This window comes from Nestor notabilis, unplaced genomic scaffold (assembly GCF_000696875.1).
Source record: "Nestor notabilis isolate BGI_N333 unplaced genomic scaffold, ASM69687v1 scaffold9059, whole genome shotgun sequence".
NCBI lineage: Eukaryota > Metazoa > Chordata > Aves > Psittaciformes > Psittacidae > Nestor > Nestor notabilis.
In genome coordinates, this window is record NW_009942325.1 from 22309 (window position 1) to 40167 (window position 17859).

A 17859-nucleotide genomic window follows, 5' to 3' on the forward strand; every position below is an offset into this window, starting at 1 on the left:
CCAGAAAGCAACAGAGGAATGAGAAAGATGCATTCCAGAAAACCAGGGAAATAACAAAAGAACAAGTAAGAAGGAAAAATAAAAAAGATGAAAACAGCAGAATATCCCACTATCAAAAAGGAAAAAGTGGGGCTTTTGGCCTAACTTTAAACTGTTCCTCAAGGAAAACAAAAAAGACAACCACAACTGGAGGATGTTCAAGTAGCTAGAGTCTCACTTTGGTGACTTGAGGTCTCGATGGATGATTTTGTGAAGGTGCAGATAATTCATCCCACTCGCAATCCCCGTGGACCAATCCACAAGCAGCCGAGGAGTGACTTTACGCCCTGCTCGCAGGACTTCATAGAGCTGCCCATGTGCACAGTACTCCATGATAATACAGTAGCATGGGGCTTGAGTGCAAACTCCCCTGTCAAAGGAAACACACAGCTAGTGAGGATCAATAGAGTAAAAGTCTCAGAGCAGCTCTCGAAGGTGGCAGTCAAGGGGTGGGAGAGTAGCCTATTTAGTCTGCCTGGCCAAGGCTCTGCTAACAGTTCTCCTTCCTGAACAAGAAGGGGAATGTTCCTGCATGCTTTGGACAGGAGAAGCCTCCTTTGTGACAGGAGTGGGTTTCCTTCAACTTCCACACCATGAAGATTTGCAAAGTTAACTGCAGGCATTTTGTGAGCCTGAATGCAAAGCACAGTGTTAGGTGAGAATGGTGTTCAGAGCTTTGTTTTCACCAAAATGTGTGACAATTGAAGAGGAAGGATGACCTCACATTTTGTCCTACAGACAGCTTAGTTCCTGGGTTTTAAAACCTTCGCCAGGGTACATAAGCAAATGGCTCTTCCCATGATAAAGGTACATTCCTACAAGTTTCGTGACTTACTTGAACGCAATGATGTTAGGATGTTTGAGTTTCCGCAAGTGCTTGATATCTGTTTCATTCTGATCTCTCACTTTCTTGATGGCCACCTCCTCTGCCCGGAATTTGCCCAGGAAGACAGCTCCCTGCGCACCACTGCCCAGCCACTGCAGCTCCGAGATCTCCTCAAATGGGACCTCCCAGGTATCTAGGCACAGGCAAGCAAAGGGGATAAAACATCAAGACCACACAAATGTTCTGCTGTAAGATCATGCCGGAACAGCCTGAATCTCAAGGTGGACTTTTCTGGAGATGGTACATGGCATCTTCTCCCATTACAGGCACAGTTGAGGCCCACGCCACATATGCTCAGCCCCAGCATCCCTTTCACTCAGCTCCTCTCCCCCATCAGTCACCTCCAGCCTTCTTCTTCCCATCCTCCCCAGCTGCTTTTTCAACAGAGTTCACCATCACTGCTAAATGCTCGGGTGAGCTGCTTCCACTTGGAAGGCAGCAACTTAGCATACCAAGACACTGGATTAACAATTTAGGGAGGACTACTCCAAAACTGAATGAGGATAGTCTATCTTATAAGTACATGACTCTGTTGAAAAGCATAGATGAGAAGAAACATTTAATATTCACAACCAACAGAAAAAATATTGAGGGTCATCCATCCCCTACCCAAAATAAGGCAAAATGGGAAATAAAAGGGCATGTTAGAGGTGGCAGGTTGTAAACCACAGACCAGCAACCAAGTTACCCAACATAAAGCACATTAATTACCACCACCAGTCACAGAAATAGGCCTTTCCCACACCAACATTGGGTATATCAGTGCCAAATAGGCTAAAAAGTCTTAAGCGATTTCTCTTCTTAGGTACCCAAGTGCCTCTTAAGAGGATACTGCCAGAGTTGTCCAGCAGCACTACATAAACTGTTTCAAGACAGTTGTGCCCATCAGAACAAAAAGCCTTGTTGGATGTGAGTCACCTTGAAATTACTTTAACATCCCCCAAATAGCGAGATAAAAGGCAGGCAATAGTTTATTTGCTGTAACTCAATAAATGCGTAAGTTAAGAGAATAAATTATTTAGCAGCAAAACCGACAAGTAACCCTCTCAGTTCTGAAATAACAGCAAGTCACACCTGTACAGGTCCCTATTTCAGATGTCTACAAAGATGTGTCTTCTTGTTTCATTCAGTTTTCAAGCCACTGGGGTGTTCCCAGGACTGCAAGTGGGATGATGCAGGAGTGTCCATTTTAGCTACTATCACCACTGAAGGGAAAGTCGTACACCAAACTGCCCCTGGCCTGATCCCGATTCAGATCTTCCCCTCAAATCATTCCTGCAACAGTCAGACACTAGCTGGATGTCTCCTGCCAAATGCCTGGTCTCCACACATGGCCAAGGAAAGACCTAAGCTCCCACCTGGAGCCAGACCCCAGCGCTCATTCCACTCACTGAATAGAAAAACCCACGTTGGTCACCTACAGCAAAAATTTCCTTCAACTTGGCAGGGCAAAGTTCCAGTCTTCAGCACATGCTTCCTCACAGACACAGATCTATTTTTCATACTGGTATAGCCACTTGAAACCTTACATTGTATACAAATACTAAGACACACAACTCTCAACTGAAAAGGCATTAGAACCAAGCCACCTCAGTAACCACGGATTGGCCACGGATGATCCCTATCCTCAGTTTTCCAGAATAACACTGTGAAGGTGATATTGCCTACCAGCAGATTTGTCCTTTGGTATTGAAGGAAGAAGCTAACAGAAACCGATGCAGGAAACATGCTGAGACCACTATCTTGACCACAGGACATTCATGTATTTTAAAATACTAAGCATTCCTTCTCACTAGAAGACTTAAACAATTTTTTGACTCAATATCTATAATTGATATTTAATTCTTTATAGACATTTAGACATTAAAAGGCAGTTCTTTAAATATGGAAATTAAAAGAAAATAACGAAATCCATCAATAAATTGACAAAAATTGTATTTCTATTCAATTCACAAACACATTGCTTCTGAAAGAAGGCGGAAAATACAGAGTATTTTTGTGATTCTTGATGACCAGTATTTTTACATGAGCAACATTAAAACCGTCACATTGTACTGAAATAGCCATTTCTTTACCTGTGAGAAGCCTGCCTTTCCTGTACAGGGCATGCAACATAGCCATTTATTTCCCTGAAGCACCCAAAGCATATAAGCAGTGATGGGTAACTATACTACTACCACCTAGGAGCCCTAATTTTCTTTTAATATTACCTATTAACCTCTGCAATGGTAAAGGCAGAGGAAGATTGTAAACAAAGTAAGTGCAAGTTCACGTGCTTCCTCCTGCAAAGCCATCTGTCACCTCGTGTTTATTCAGTAAAATACATACTTTCCCATATCCCACTTGCACCCTGATCATCAAGGGCACGATTCAGGAAAGAGGTTTCAGTGTAGCAATAATCAGGGAAACATCATACATCTTTGGGAATTTCAAGAAGAACAAAGAGCCAAACCATATGGAACATCTAATGCAACAGTAAGACAAAAGTAAAATTATAAAACCTTCAGTGAACAGGAGCATGTTACTACGTTACAAGGCTGCCAGCATCAGCGACTCCTTTGGGTCCCATAACGTAGCAGGCACTGAAAAGCTTCCTAGAGTAAGTGATGCTGGTGCAGAAAAGCAGTGGACTGCATTCAATTGAAAACCAGGGTTTGTGAGCATGAGTGGTGCAAACCCACATTTTCTACTACAATCCAAACCCACCAACTAAAAAATTCAAATTGCCATCTAAATCCCTCTGCATAGGTGCTCCCTACGGAGCCTGGAACCACCCTCAAGGCCAATAGGCTGACAAGGGTCAGTAAGACAAAGTTAGTCTGATCAGTTCTGCAGAGGGGTAATGGGCAAGGCCAGAAAGGAGAGGGCTCAACACACCACCAACTGAGCACAGATGAAAGTTGAGACCATAGACATCACCCAGAGAGCAAGTCTAAAGCTCTGCCCACTGCCTGTACAGGCCCAACCTGAACAGCCCACACCACCTTGAAGCTGCTCCAGCGGTGGCACATCTGCACAGCAGTTACAATGAGAAACTGAGATCTCTGTCCTCTCAACCAACAGCTCAAAACAGAAAAGGACATGCATAAACCAGCTGCAAGAACTTGGGTGCCTGGCTATGATGACTAACCACAGTTAAGTCAAAGAGCTTGACCAGAAGAGTAACACCTCAGATGATCAGCAGGGTGACTAGGAAATGCATCTGGACACACTAATCGAGACCAGGCTGCACCGCCAGCCTTGTTCAAAAAAGACCATTGCTATTGCTTGCCTAAACATACTTTGAGATTGCCCAGACCTTCAGGCCTTGATACAGCACTCCTGACACTCTCCCTCCACCAGCGTAAGAGAGATGAGGATATCTCCTGCCAGGATGGAGCAGTTTTTATGCCAGACTCTTCTGGGCCTAAAGAAAACTGTGGGATACTTCCCCTAAATAAATTAAAGTGTAATAGGAGCAGGAATTATGCAAGAGCTTGTGTTTCTAAGGTGATTAAGAACCATTCGAGTAGAATGATGGGAATCTGTTTCCCATGGGGAAGAAACACAGGAGCAGCCTGAGCCAATCTACTTGGAGCAAATTTTGCCATTTGGCAGTGCTGGCTGCTCACCAGCACTGGCATTTTGACAAGAAGCATCTTGGGTTTACAAAAACACCCACAAACACAAGCACACTTTGTAAAGCACCTCGCTGCCCAGGTTTACACAAAAAAACACACACAATGGTGGTAAACACACAACTTGTGAAAGAGAAGGTGAAAGCAGCTCCTGAAGACAGATTCTTAATCCAAGGGAAATAGCTTGGAAGACTAATGAGTCCGTAGAAAACACAAGTCAATATAAAGTGCTAGAGTCCCAACAATCCAAATTAAATAACTGGTAGACACAAATTAAAGAACTAAGTATATCTCCCTGAAAGCACTCACCAACAGCCTTTAGAAATCAGGGTAAGCAACTGGAAAACATCGTCAGGAGTGATTTTATGGGTCAAACCCAAAATACTTATAACTCAGATAATCAACCTACAGCCACTGAACAATACAAAAGCAAACACTCCCTGCAGGAATAACTACTCACCAAGCAGGTAGAGCATTTAACAACAGCAATTGGCACTGCTCAGTCAACCAGCAGAACACCCTGCAGCAATTTCCAGTCAACCCAGTGTGGGTCCTCAAGGGACACACAGAAAGGAATTCCTCTTGGTGACCACCTCAGGTGTTGAGAAGCAAACTCAAGGACTAATTTCAAGACTCCACATTAACTTTGTGTTGAAAATGTTGTTTTTATCTTTTCCCCCATTCACCAAGTCACCAGCCAAGCCTTTGTGGGCAATATGGACTCAAGCATCAGACATCTGCAAAGGGCATGAAACCTATTTATACTCTACTACTTGCAACTACACCACAACACCACCACATCCTAAATTTTGGGCCCGCAGGAGATCCAAAGCAGGTGAGCAGGGATGCCAGTGGGCAGCATAAACTACCAGGAAGCACCTGTAGGCAATGTGAAGTCCCCCGTGGCTGCAGGTCCAAGCCAGCCTCCTACCCCAGCTGCTGATTCAGCTCAACACAAAGGATCGGTCCTGGATAACGCTTAAAGTATTTGTTTCACGAAGAGGGGAAAAAAATCACCTGCAAAGATCGGTGGCACCAGCCCAAAGCTGTAATAAACTCCCATGGGAATGAAAGGCCACCATAAGGCTCTCTTTACTGCTGAAAGAGCCAGACATTTCCTCAGCCTTTCTCCTCCAAGCACATAGCACTTGCACAAACAAAAACCTTGCAATGCCAACAGCAGACTCAAAGCATCCATGAGTCTATCGCTCTGAACACGCTATGACACAGGGAACAGCAAGATACTTGTGTGCGTACGAATTGGAGCTCTGCGTGTACCCTCCAAACACAACAACGCTCTCGGCTGCTCAGTTTCATTAGTTAGCACGTCAATCTTTTTTTATTAGTGACTTTCACACAAAAGAAAGCCCTTTCACACAGAAGTCCCCTGTGGGCCATCAAAGCACGTATTAAACTGTAGTCTCTCATGCACCTGCTGTCCCAATTATACATGAAATACAAGCTTTTCATCTCACAGGTAGTCTTCCTGAAGCTACGCGTCTGAGCTTCACAGGCAAGCACTCCACAGCAGCAGCGGTGAACAGTCTGACCAGGTGAGATAGTGCCTGTATGGAACAGTCACAGAATTGCTGGAAGCAGCCAATGTAACCCTGCATCTGTAAACTACCCAAGGAAAGTTTTAGCTTCACTTAAAACCGTGAGCATCCAAACCAAAGCAGTGTAACACAGGCATATTGACACCACACCTCCTTTGAATGTTACCCAACTGTTCTGAAGCTTGTTTTCCTTCACAGGGGATAATCCCCAACCAGATGCAGTCTCTTCCAAAACTCACCACATCTGACTCCACATATAGTGCAATCTCCCCTGTAGTGCTGATTCCTCAAGGAATTTTCACTCACTTTTTTTATTTATAGACTCAACCATGCATAACATGCTGAGTTTACAACATGCAGACAAAACTCAGAACCAATTTTGTCAAAGGATTTCAAAACCAAGTCAACTCCTGCTGAGAACACAGAATCATAGTATCATAGAATAGTTTGGATTGGAAGGGACCTTAAAGCTCACCTAGTTCCTCTGCTGCAGGCAGGGACACCTTCCACTAGAGCAGATTGCTCCAAGTCCCTGTGTCCAACCTGGCCTTGAACACTGCCAGGGATGGAGCAGCCACAGCTTCTCTGGGCACCCTGTGCCAGAGCCTTAGCACCCTCACAGGGAAGAACTTCTCCCCAATGTCCAATCCAAATATCCCCTCTGTCAGTTTAAACCTATTCCCCTTTGTCCTGACACTACCTGTCCTTGCAAAAAGCCCCAACGTGTTATTTAACAGCTCTGTTCCCTCATATTAGGAACTGTTCCCCAACTCTGGGGTTTAGATATGAACCACTCAGATGGGTTTTCTGACCACATATCTTATGATTTGTCTATGCCAGAAAACCACTTGATTAATACTGAGTCATGATCACAGAAATACAGGAGACTTCCACCCCATGGATTACTATGGTGGCCAGGCTGTTCCCATTTATAAGCCTCAACTATTTCAACTCCTTAATTCTAATGACAGCTTGTTCTCTTCCCATCTGCCACTTCCCTCCCCCTGTGCTAGGGGAGAAATTAGACACCAAAGGCAAAGCTCTTTAGCTTTCAGTAACCTCTGAAGATCTATGTATGCCACTGACTGCCACAGCACTTACTCCCAAACTACATATTTTTAATATGTATACACACACACTTAGATATTTATACATTTAAATGAAAAAGATATAAACATTAAAGGATATATTTCTGGCAAGATAAGTACCGAATGATGTTTTAAAGAGTAAAATTACTTCTGAACAAAAGTTCATGTAATATGCTCACAGAGAAATAGTACTTCTGCTATTTGTTGGTCAGCTGGAGACAGCCTTCACATACCCATACAGGAATACAAATGCCTTCATCAGTGTTTTTCATCTAGCATGAAAAACCTGCAGATATGAAATAGCTGGTACAATCCCTGTGTTCAACACAATTATTTCTGATCCTCACTTACACAGGTACTCGGTTCAGATTCAGACCTTGTCACAATGGTCCAAGGCATGGTTCAGAACAGGCAATTGTTTTTGAGTCCATTACAAGCTTTCTTTACTACAGACGATAGCCATTGGCTGTACAGTGCAGGATTTCTCTTTGCAAACCCATTATAAGGCTGCATGAGACAAAAAGATGGTTGCATGGAAAGTTAAGGAAAAGCCCTGGGTTGCTCTCCTCACCTTCACACATTCCCCCAGAAGCAATAAAGGTTTGCTTCCCTACTTACCTTGCTGTTGCAGTTTGTAGTCTGTGGAGTATGCCTTGCCTATGATGTTCCACACAGGCCTCAGACAACCAAAAAGTCCCTCAAGAAACCCACCGCTCCCACTGCCTGATCTGTTGAACTGGACTTTAACATCATCCGTTCCACTGTTGCTCTCTCCATCCATAGTGTTCCTGTTGCCCTGAGGAATGGCAGTTTCAGACTCATCCTGCTCTCGCAGCTGCAGCACGCTGTTCTCAAATTGGTCCCTAGAGTCCTCACTGATGCTGGTCAGCACTGCTGCAGTGACCGGGCTGCTCACGTTTTCAATGAGGTCTGCCTGCAGCAAGCCCTTCTCACGCACATCCTCTATGAGCTCGGGGGACGGGTGGTTTCCAGTAGGTGCATGTTCATCATGTAACCTACTGAAGTCTTTGTCTTCACAGAAAGCTTTGCTGATGGAGTTTGGAGAGGAAGACAAGCTCAGGCGCTCCTGAGTACTGGCCATGATGCAGTGAGTGTGCATCAAGGAGATGGTCTGAGCTGGTACTTAGAGAATGAGTACAACACAATTCAGATGTGACACATGGAGCCAGTACCTGAAACGAGAGGACGAAGAACAACTTTCACATTTCCATGTAAGTATTCTCACTATGTGCACTTTCACCAAGGCGAGCTGATAATTAACCAGACATTCCAGACGACTGCTGATACTTAGTAAGTAATTACTGCCCTAAAAGAAGCAAATAAATTATTCCAACAGAAACTTTGCTCAGATGATACTCTTGGTAACCTACAACAGGAATTACTTGGTAAGCAAACACCACACGTTTTAAAGAAAAGCCTAAAGGTCAAAATCATGAAAGTTTGCAGCTAACAGCTGTTTCTTTATGGTTAATATAGCATTTATCAGACTGAAGCTGAGCCCTAGGTGTTTCCTCACTCAAGTATGGTTTGAGTCCAGCCACTGGTTCTGGGTCTGGTGTAGTCCACAAGCTCAGGATTCCTCTGCAAACCCTTGAGGCAAGGCATTATCAAACATAGGTACCCCGAGTCCACCAAGAGATGGTTTGGAGCTGTCCCCTCAGAGCCCTACCTAGTTATAACCATCCTGGTCTTTTATTTTAATCCTTTCAAATTCAGTGTAGCAAGGTATGTTACAATCTCTGACCGTGTAATGTTACCCTCCTGAACAGTAAGACTTGGAGAGCTTCACCACAACAATCCTCTCCGATCTCCCTCCTTCCACAAGCCTGAAGTGCATCTCCTTCTACTTTCTTCCACTCCTCTGCTTTCTTCCTGCATGAAGTTCCTGGTAGGCTGCATATCAGAGCTGGTGTCCCTTTTAAAAAGTCCCCCCATCTCTTGCTACATGCTCCACTGAAAGATCCTTTTTTCACTATCCAGCGTAGCATTGACTTTCTACAGCGCCAGGGGTCATGCTGTAAAAGCTGCCCACTGCCAAAGCATGTTCCTGGGGTAGAGCCACTTCTGAAATAAGAGTCTCTAGCTTTGCACCAGGAGTAATCGAGCACCTTCAGCCTGTGGCACAGAACACAGTCCAATTTTGAATTCTGTAAGAGGTTGAAAGGGAGGAAAAAGCCCAGCATTAACAGAAAGTATTTTGTTAAAAAGCAAGATCGGTTACACTGGTGCAAAGTCCCAGGCTCTGCAAACAGCCACTGAAAGGAAGAAAGAGGTGGCCAGGCAGCACACAGCCAATTGAAAGGGAACAGCTCAGCCCCATAACTGCTCAAGATGAGGTCACTACAGAGATGAGAAATAAAACCTTCAGTCAGGTGTACGAAAAGCTCACGCCCTGGGCTTCAGTCCCTCTCCAACAGCAGAAACAGCAAATGGGAACAGCCAGGAGCCTTTTATGTTCCCATACTTCTGCTTGATCACACAGGGTATGCATAAAGGCCTTAACAGAAGAACGTTGTTTAGGCTGTAGACTTTGCTCTTTAAAAGAAAGCAAAATAGCAAGGGAGACAAAAATTGCAGCACAGTCCATACTAGTAAAGGAGCTGAGTTAGACTTGTACAGCAAGTTCAAGAGTTGGTTATTACTGACCTACCTGTAACCAGCATTACAATAACTGATTCCCAGCATGGGAAGGTATAGGGTGTCCACAGTAGTGTGGTTATGGTTACTAGTAGTAGTAGTTACATGATCACAGATTTCGTTGTTGATATAAAGAAAAGTAAGGAGTTTCAGACCTAAAAGAACTTCAGACCTAAATAGATACTACCCCTGCTCATTTCCAAAAGTCTGAGACAGACAGGAGATTCTTTGAACAAAAATAACATGACCACTGTTCCGACAGAGAAATCTGCTTTTCATAACATCTTGTTAAGCAATGTAAATAAAACAGCAGTCAGTTTTCCCTGCAAGAAACCCTAGAGTAAGAGGCAAAACAAGAATTTGAGGTAAGGGTGTAACAAAGTCTCTCAAATTTAAACAGATGGGAAGTGCATTAAGGATTAAATCAGACTTGGAGGATAAAACTGTTCTGTTGTTACATGACTCTCAGAGTGCACTAATAGTCTAGGATTTGGCTTTTAGCTTTCTGTGTAGTTTTCCAACTTGGGAATGCTTAATTGCGCAGATTTAACAGGGAAAGCACAGCTTCTCCTGTACATATTCCATATTTTTCTAGTTTCTAAGTAGATTATCAGCATCACATGTGTCTCCTCCTCTCCCCATGCATTTCTCAGTATTGCCTGGAAAGCTAAGCCTCTCTCTTCCATCCTGCTCCTGAAGCACCGCAACATATATATGTTCTGCTGCTAATAGCTACTAGACTGTCCTGACCCTCAGTTCACTTCCACTCTGATATTATTCGCCCTAGAGACATCTGCAGCTTCCCCCATGGCCAGGGCTCAGTACAGGGAGCACAAGAGAATCCCTCTCTTTGATCTTAATAAAAAGATCAAGTTCAGGAAAGTCTTGGATGTTCCAAATAAAAAGTCTTTAAGCACAGTGCCCTGCCATATTATGTGCTACTGTATGTGCTTCATGGGTAGAGGAGGCATGCAAAAGTTACACAGTTATTTCCAAACAGTCATGATACAGCTTTATTTAGGTATTTACATCAGCAGCCTGAGTTTTCAGAGGTGCAGCAACTCACTGTTTTGAGAGCATGAAACAGCAGCCTCCATTTGAAAACAACTTCTTATCAAGCCAACTTGAAGCAGTCCATATATGATGTGAGGGGTAGAAGGTAGCTTCTGCCACAGTGCATCAATGCTGACTTATTGGGGAAATTAGTTTCTTTAATTATCTTCTATTACAGTAAATTCTGCAATGTGCAACCTCTTGCCTTAGCAAAGTTTGATCTAACACAGACAAATTAGGTTAGCAAGGGATGAAGAGCATTTCTCAAGCCCTATCATCATGCCTCCCCTACTCTTTTGATGAGAGTACCAAAGATATGGCTGAGAGTGTTCATGTTGAACTCCTCCCAATAAAAGAAATCTTAGTTTCATTCTATGCAAAGAAAAAACACTTTCTTGAAAGTTTAAAGTTTCTTTAAAAATAGACCGTTTCCCAGTTGGAATGTTTATGATCTGTATGTGCCTCCTTAACTTGTACAGTGAAAAGCGTAGTCAAGCAGTGTGCTGTTTCTATCTTAGCACTGCTTCTGCTGTAGCAGTCTTCAAGTCAAAAGCTGAAGGATCTGTATGTGGAGGAGGATTGTGTGCATATTGAAGATACTCAGATTTCAAAATGTGCTGCTGCAAAAGCAGACCTCAAGGCAGAATCTTTGAACTATTTTGATGAGTTCATGCACTCTGAAGCTAAAAAATTAATGTCTCTAAGGAAACTGGAGGCTCAGTGTAATTTTGTATGACCACAACTTCTTGTAAGTTATTTCACTTCCAGGGCAAATCATTCTTCCAGGCAAAATCCCACTGTGCCCAGACAAAAGGAACACAAAGTGCACCTCTTCCAGGAAGAGCTGAGACTGCACCTCAATACATCAAACAGCCCGAACTGCAGTCTAAAACTATTAGAAAAGTCACATCTTACCCAAACGAGCACCAGAGCAGGTGAATAAGTTCTCACAAGGCACGTTGCCTGATACTGTGTCTGCTTAGTAAGTGTTCTCACACATCAGGTGTTCTGATAGACACGCAGGGAAACCAAAGCCCACTATTTATGAGTGTGTCAAAGCAATGGTCAGGTTTGAAGACATAGCAGAGTTAAACAGATGCAAGGACCATAATGGAAGTTTATCCTCTAAAGAGCTGTGCTAAAAATAGAGTAGCAAATCACAATTCCAGATACAGCATGCCCACAGACTGTTAGTATGCTGTAAAGGCTGCATAAGTACAACGTGGTTGCCGTTCGGTTTCCTAAGAGCACTAACGTCCAGTAATATTAAGTTATTTTCCTTGAAGCACTAGTTCCTATATTACCCAGCCAAGTAGATTCTATGCTTGCATTTCCAATATACAAATGAAATAAAAGCAACTGTCTGATCCACGATTAAGGACTGAAAAACAGCAGCTGGCAGAAACTATCCAGCTGATACATGGCAAATATAAAGGACAGAAGAAATTCCTGTCCATATCGCTATTTACATTCGAGCCCTGAAGTTCCCTGGATTTTTCCTGGTACCCAGTGTGATTTCGTTCTGGCTCCATCAGGTACAGCAAGGTAACACCACCTTTCTCCACTGGTAACACAAGTGTAATTTACATGTGTATCATCTCAAGACCACTGTAATACTCCTAGCTTGGGACAATACTTCAAACTGTTCCAGAATCTAACAAAAACACAAAGAGCATGCTTAAAAAGTATAGTTATCTTGCTACAGAGATCTTGCAGCTCTGTTCTCCTGCCCCTTGTGATTATCTCTCCATTTCTACAAGGAATTTTTATAACAGGTTGACACAGAGTCCTATTCCATCTCTTGACCTTCCACACTGTACAACTTCAGCACAGGAAAGCACTGAGAGTTGCTGAGCTGGCAAGTACCAGCTTTTGCTGTCACTTCTGACCTTTGTGTTTTGAAATCACATGATTTTTATTACAAAGGATTCCAATAAACTCTTTCTTTTCCTGGTCTCCTGGTGAGGAAAGTGCTGTATGAATGGATCTCATACTCCCTTTATGCTGCACTTCTACGGTTTTACATTACTTGGAATATATATTTGTGTTTTGCACAGTTGTTTCGAACACAAACCGTAACAGCAGATTTACTACTACAGAATGAGTTACACATCACCAAAATGCAACCTCTTTGTTTTTAGAGGTTTTGGTTTAGGTTTCTGGTTGGATTTTTTTCTTTCCTTCTCCAGGAAGGACAAAAGCTTGGGGTTTTTTAAGCAATCAATCTCTTGATCTCAAGATACTCTGCTCCTTCAAGGAAGCATGTTTCTTCCACATCACAATGCACATCCCACCTCACACCTGCATGAATTCGCAGACACAATCCAGCATGATTTTTAAATATTACAATTATGACATTGCCAAAGAATAATTAAATTCTTACGAAACAATTGAAAATGTTTCACCTGACCCACTTGAGATTTTCTGTCACTACACAGCTCTGAACACAACTGTTTATGTACCCTAACCTACTCTAAAAGAAAACAGCATTTACCTGGGAATCCTCCAGCATTAAAACACTGGGGTTTTTTTGTGCTTTACCTTGTTCTTCCCTGTTTCAAATAAATACTTCTGTCCCTCCTGCAGAATACTAGCTGGAATATATACTTTAAATTCCTTTTTCCAGTAACTATTTGGATGACACTTCAACATAAGCTAACTTTTGCAGACACCATAATCATCACCTGAGCTATGTGGTAGCAATTGCTTAGGGTTCACAGCTATCAAGATCACTCTAAAATGTTAACAGAATATTTTAACGTGACCACAGGCACTAAGCGCACGAGACTACAGAGATGTAACTGTTGTATGTAGCTATGTCCCTATTATCACAACAGAAGCTTGAACTCATGTATCTGCTGATTTAAACTAGACTTTATTCAATATCTCCTAAATTAGGGAGACATCATTTTTGGCAAAAAGTTATTTTACAGCTGTAATGTACTTTTGTCTGTCACTGTATCACTGACAAAGAGAATTCTGTCTAGCTTTCTGGTCTGAACCTCTTCTGACAATGACAAAAATAGTACAGTCTACCAGCCAAAAATATTCATAATGGCTCAATTGAAGCCCTGTGCATAAAGCCAGCTGGAGGTTTGCTGTGCACCTTATCTATTCCAACTAAGCCTGCTACAGTAGAAATAAGTGGCACCCAGGCTACAGAATAAGAAAGCATACCACACCAGAATGACAGGCTCATCTATCCCTATTTCCTGTCTCCAGAACCTAAGAAAAGGATCTGCGTACATCAAAACCTCACTAGTGCAGTGCCATCCACGATCTGTAGCTCACTGACCTTCTCCATCAGCAGCACACAGGGATATTTTTCTACTCTATAGCCCTCAGAGTATTGTTCCTGTGCAAATACGTCAAAGAATTTTTTTAACCAGAACCCTTTGGTAACCACTGTGTTGTGGCAAGGAGTTCTGCAGCCTAACTGTATGTTCCATAAGGTAACACCAATCATTCTCCACTTTGCATCTCTCATTTAATCCCTTTCTTCAAACCACCAGTTGTTCACTGTTTCAATGACACCTGAACCCTATTTATCTTTTCAGTGTCAGCCATGATTTTACGAACTATCTCACCCTCCACTTCAACATCTTTTCTCAAGTCTAAAAATCCCCACTCTACCTTCTCTGTATAAAAGCTGCTCTGTATCTTCAATCACCTCTCTATGTATTTTGCATTTCTCCTACTCTCCCGGCTGTAAGGTGATACAAGACCACAGACAGAATCCCCAACATGGGCACACCACAGAAATGTACAAAGGCATAATGATCATTTTTGTTCTTCGTTGCTTTCCTAACTATTCCTCTAATGCTACCCAGTGTTTAATCATGCTTCAGGATGCTGAGCTAACTTCCATGAATCTATTACAACCTTAAGATCTCACTCCTGAGCAGTAAAAGCTAGGTCAGAGACCAATTCCTGTACACAGGATGCTAGATTAAATTATATTTAATCAACAATAAATTTGACTGATATTTTATCATCCAAGTTCACAAGAGCCTTCCAGTACTCTCTGCCATTCTCTTACATGTTTATTATCCTGAACACCTGACTTCTGTAGTCTCACAGCCTAAAACCTCTTGCTTTAGAATATTCCTACAATATTTGGACCAGGGACGAAAAGGTAGATGAAGTATGAATAGTGCCACCTCCAAGCAGAGCCAATATGACAACTCCATTTAGAGAAAAATGTTTCAAAGTTATTTTATACCTGTTTAGTTTCTGAAAGAGTCTCTGGTAAGTATTCTTGCCAAAATCCCAACAGATTGTATCAACCAGGTCCCCTTTTCTGACATGGGCTCGACTCCTCCAAAGGAATTTAACAGATTCACCTTAAAAGAACTGTGTTGACTCTTATCCCCCACATGAAACTTGTGCATCTGCACCGGCTCTCAGCACAGGAATGGATTTCTACCTCCACAAACACTAGGCAAATATTTAACTAGGAATTCCTTCAACATAAGTTCACAGATTCGTGGGGGGTGGAGAAGTGGTGCTTGAATTGGAAAAAGAAATCAAGCACCTACTTCTTTTTTCAGCATAAGAAACAAAGCAAGCAGGGGAAAAAAAAAATAAAAAACCCAACAAAATCACCTCTGCCAACGATGCAGACAAAGAACCAAAGAACCTCCCTAGTATTTTGGGAGACCTCTTCAGCTGATTTCAATGGAAGCAAGCTGGATTCCTGTTCCACCTGCTAGCCATCTATGCAAGGTGCAGTTTGGGAACTAAGCACCTTACATAACTGCGTATTTTCAGCACTACATGCATAAATGCTTCCTCTATCCTGTAGAAGGTATTTTTGGATCTGCTAAAATGCTACTGTGTTCTTCCAGGGCTTTGCATTCTTCTGCTCAGAAATTGCATAATCTGATGCCATAGGAAATAAGTGATGTTGCATAATGATTCTTCTATTCACTGCAGGATTTTGGTGCTCCACATTTCTGGGGCACGGTGGCCCTTCTCTGTGTTCCTGACTTTAGGTCTTTGGTTTTTGAAGAAAGGACAATCAGCCACATGCCTTTGGGGCATAGAGGTGGGGGTAACAAACCAAGACTATCTTATACTGTACTGTTATAAGAATTTCTCTTCACAAAAAAGCCAGTTTAACTCTGTACGCCCATTTGCTACTTCTGTTTTCCCTCACTCTGGTTGTTTGCATGCCTTGAGCTATGAGCATACATGAAGCACCAGGAGTTTCACATACAATGTCCTGATGTCTAATTTAGCATGGATATCCTCCACCACAGGCTCATCAATACTACTGTAAAACATTTAGCTGGTATAAAAGATGGACTAAACACTGATTAGCTTTTCGTACTACTGAATTACTACTGGAATCTGTCTTAGCTCAAAATTTAGAAATGACCTTAAGTTACACTCTTCTCTTTCATCTTTCCAGCTGTCTTCATAGTATGAAACAACTTCTAAAGACTTCAGGCTCTGCTCTATTCCTTTTCTCTCTTAATCCTTCAGAATTCCACACTTTTTTCTTACTTCATTAAAAAGCCATGTTATCTTACTAAATGACAATAACAGGTTACAGGATTTAAATTCAAATATTTTACAACTACAGAACCCAGGAAAATCTCAAAGTTAAGTTCACAGACACTTCACAGCCTCGTTGACATTGCCACATGAACCCATTAAAGTGCTCCAGTACTACCAATGAACAGTATCTTGTAATTTCCCCCCACTTCCAGAACTGAAACATCATTTTTTCCGCCAAGGAGTAGCGTTAAGATTAATTAATATCTGAAAGATCTTTGAGGATGAAGATCAATATCAAAGTGTTATTTTCAGGAATCCAGTGAATGAATCAAACTCTCACTTTAATTCATGTGAGGCATCAGACTGGTCTCAGGTAAATGCATGCACATGCTTGTTCTTGTTTTTGTAGTAGATATGAATTATTCAGTACTTGCAAAGCACACACAGCTATACACACAAACTTCTCAGCAGTAACAGCTTACATGCTTCATACCTAGGATTAAAGTAATAAACATCTATTCATAAAAGTACTAAAATTACCGGGGTACATGCAATGCTCTGGCCTCTATCATCACTATACTAGAGGGTGTGTGTACCTGATGGGAAGGGGACACTAGAAATCCAGCTGGCAGATCTCTCAGATGGGAAATTACAGTAGTACTAAGTTGTATTTAGCAAGCACCATACATGAGCAAAGAGGATTACTCCTCGATGGAGCAGCAAGCACAATGACTTGCTCAGGAGCCTCTATTAAGCCTGTATTACTGACACAGCGTTAAGGGGTTAGAGCAACATCTGAGAGGAGTGATCCTCCTCTTAGGCCACTAGAGCTTTACGTGATGGTAACACGATCAAGACAGCACACACAACACACAGTCATGGACTGAGAAACCATAGAGGAGCCTCCGGAGGCCTGACATCACACGTGCCACCCTACACCCTGCAGGGACCTTCCAAAGCAGCACTCAGCCCCTTGGCGCACCCCGAAATACATCACATTTAGCTACAGCTGATAAACCAACATTTGAGAATCTCCTCAGGCAGATAAAGATGGTGAGGTTTGATTTTCTGTCTTTCAGCAGGAGCATTACTGGTTTTGGTGTCCTCTGGAAAGTATGAGAGTAAGGGGCTGGGTACAGGAATGGACTAACATACTAGGAATGAGTAAGACATCCACACAGAGAGACCTCCATTCCTCAAGCCCACTATGCTGGAACAAGCCCAGCTTCCCACCCACACCCCACCAGGACTTTCTCCTTCCTTCCCTTACAGCACCTCTCATGCTGAGCTTGCAACTGCTCCAGAAGAAACAGCACAATTACAGGGTCACCAGAGGATTATAAAACCCATGTGCTTCACACCAAAAAGCTATTCTTGACCCTGGCCTACACCCAACTGTTGCTAATGCTTTTGAACCCGCTCCAATGACCGACTTTTCGGTTGAAGTTGCAAACAGGGAA

General features: G+C 42.6%; 1 protein-coding gene across 1 annotated transcript in view; it reads right to left on the reverse strand.

The window, feature by feature from the left end:
• Window positions 1–17859, reverse strand: part of MAP3K13 (mitogen-activated protein kinase kinase kinase 13) — a 36226-nt gene that overhangs the window by 15812 nt on the left and 2555 nt on the right. The window contains exons 2-4 of the mRNA XM_010021340.1: window positions 7805–8379; window positions 875–1058; window positions 218–409 (exon numbers count right to left, since the gene is read on the reverse strand). Of these exons, the coding sequence (XP_010019642.1) occupies window positions 218–409; window positions 875–1058; window positions 7805–8306 (878 nt within the window). The 5' untranslated portion in view covers window positions 8307–8379. The remainder of the gene's footprint in view (window positions 1–217; window positions 410–874; window positions 1059–7804; window positions 8380–17859) is intronic.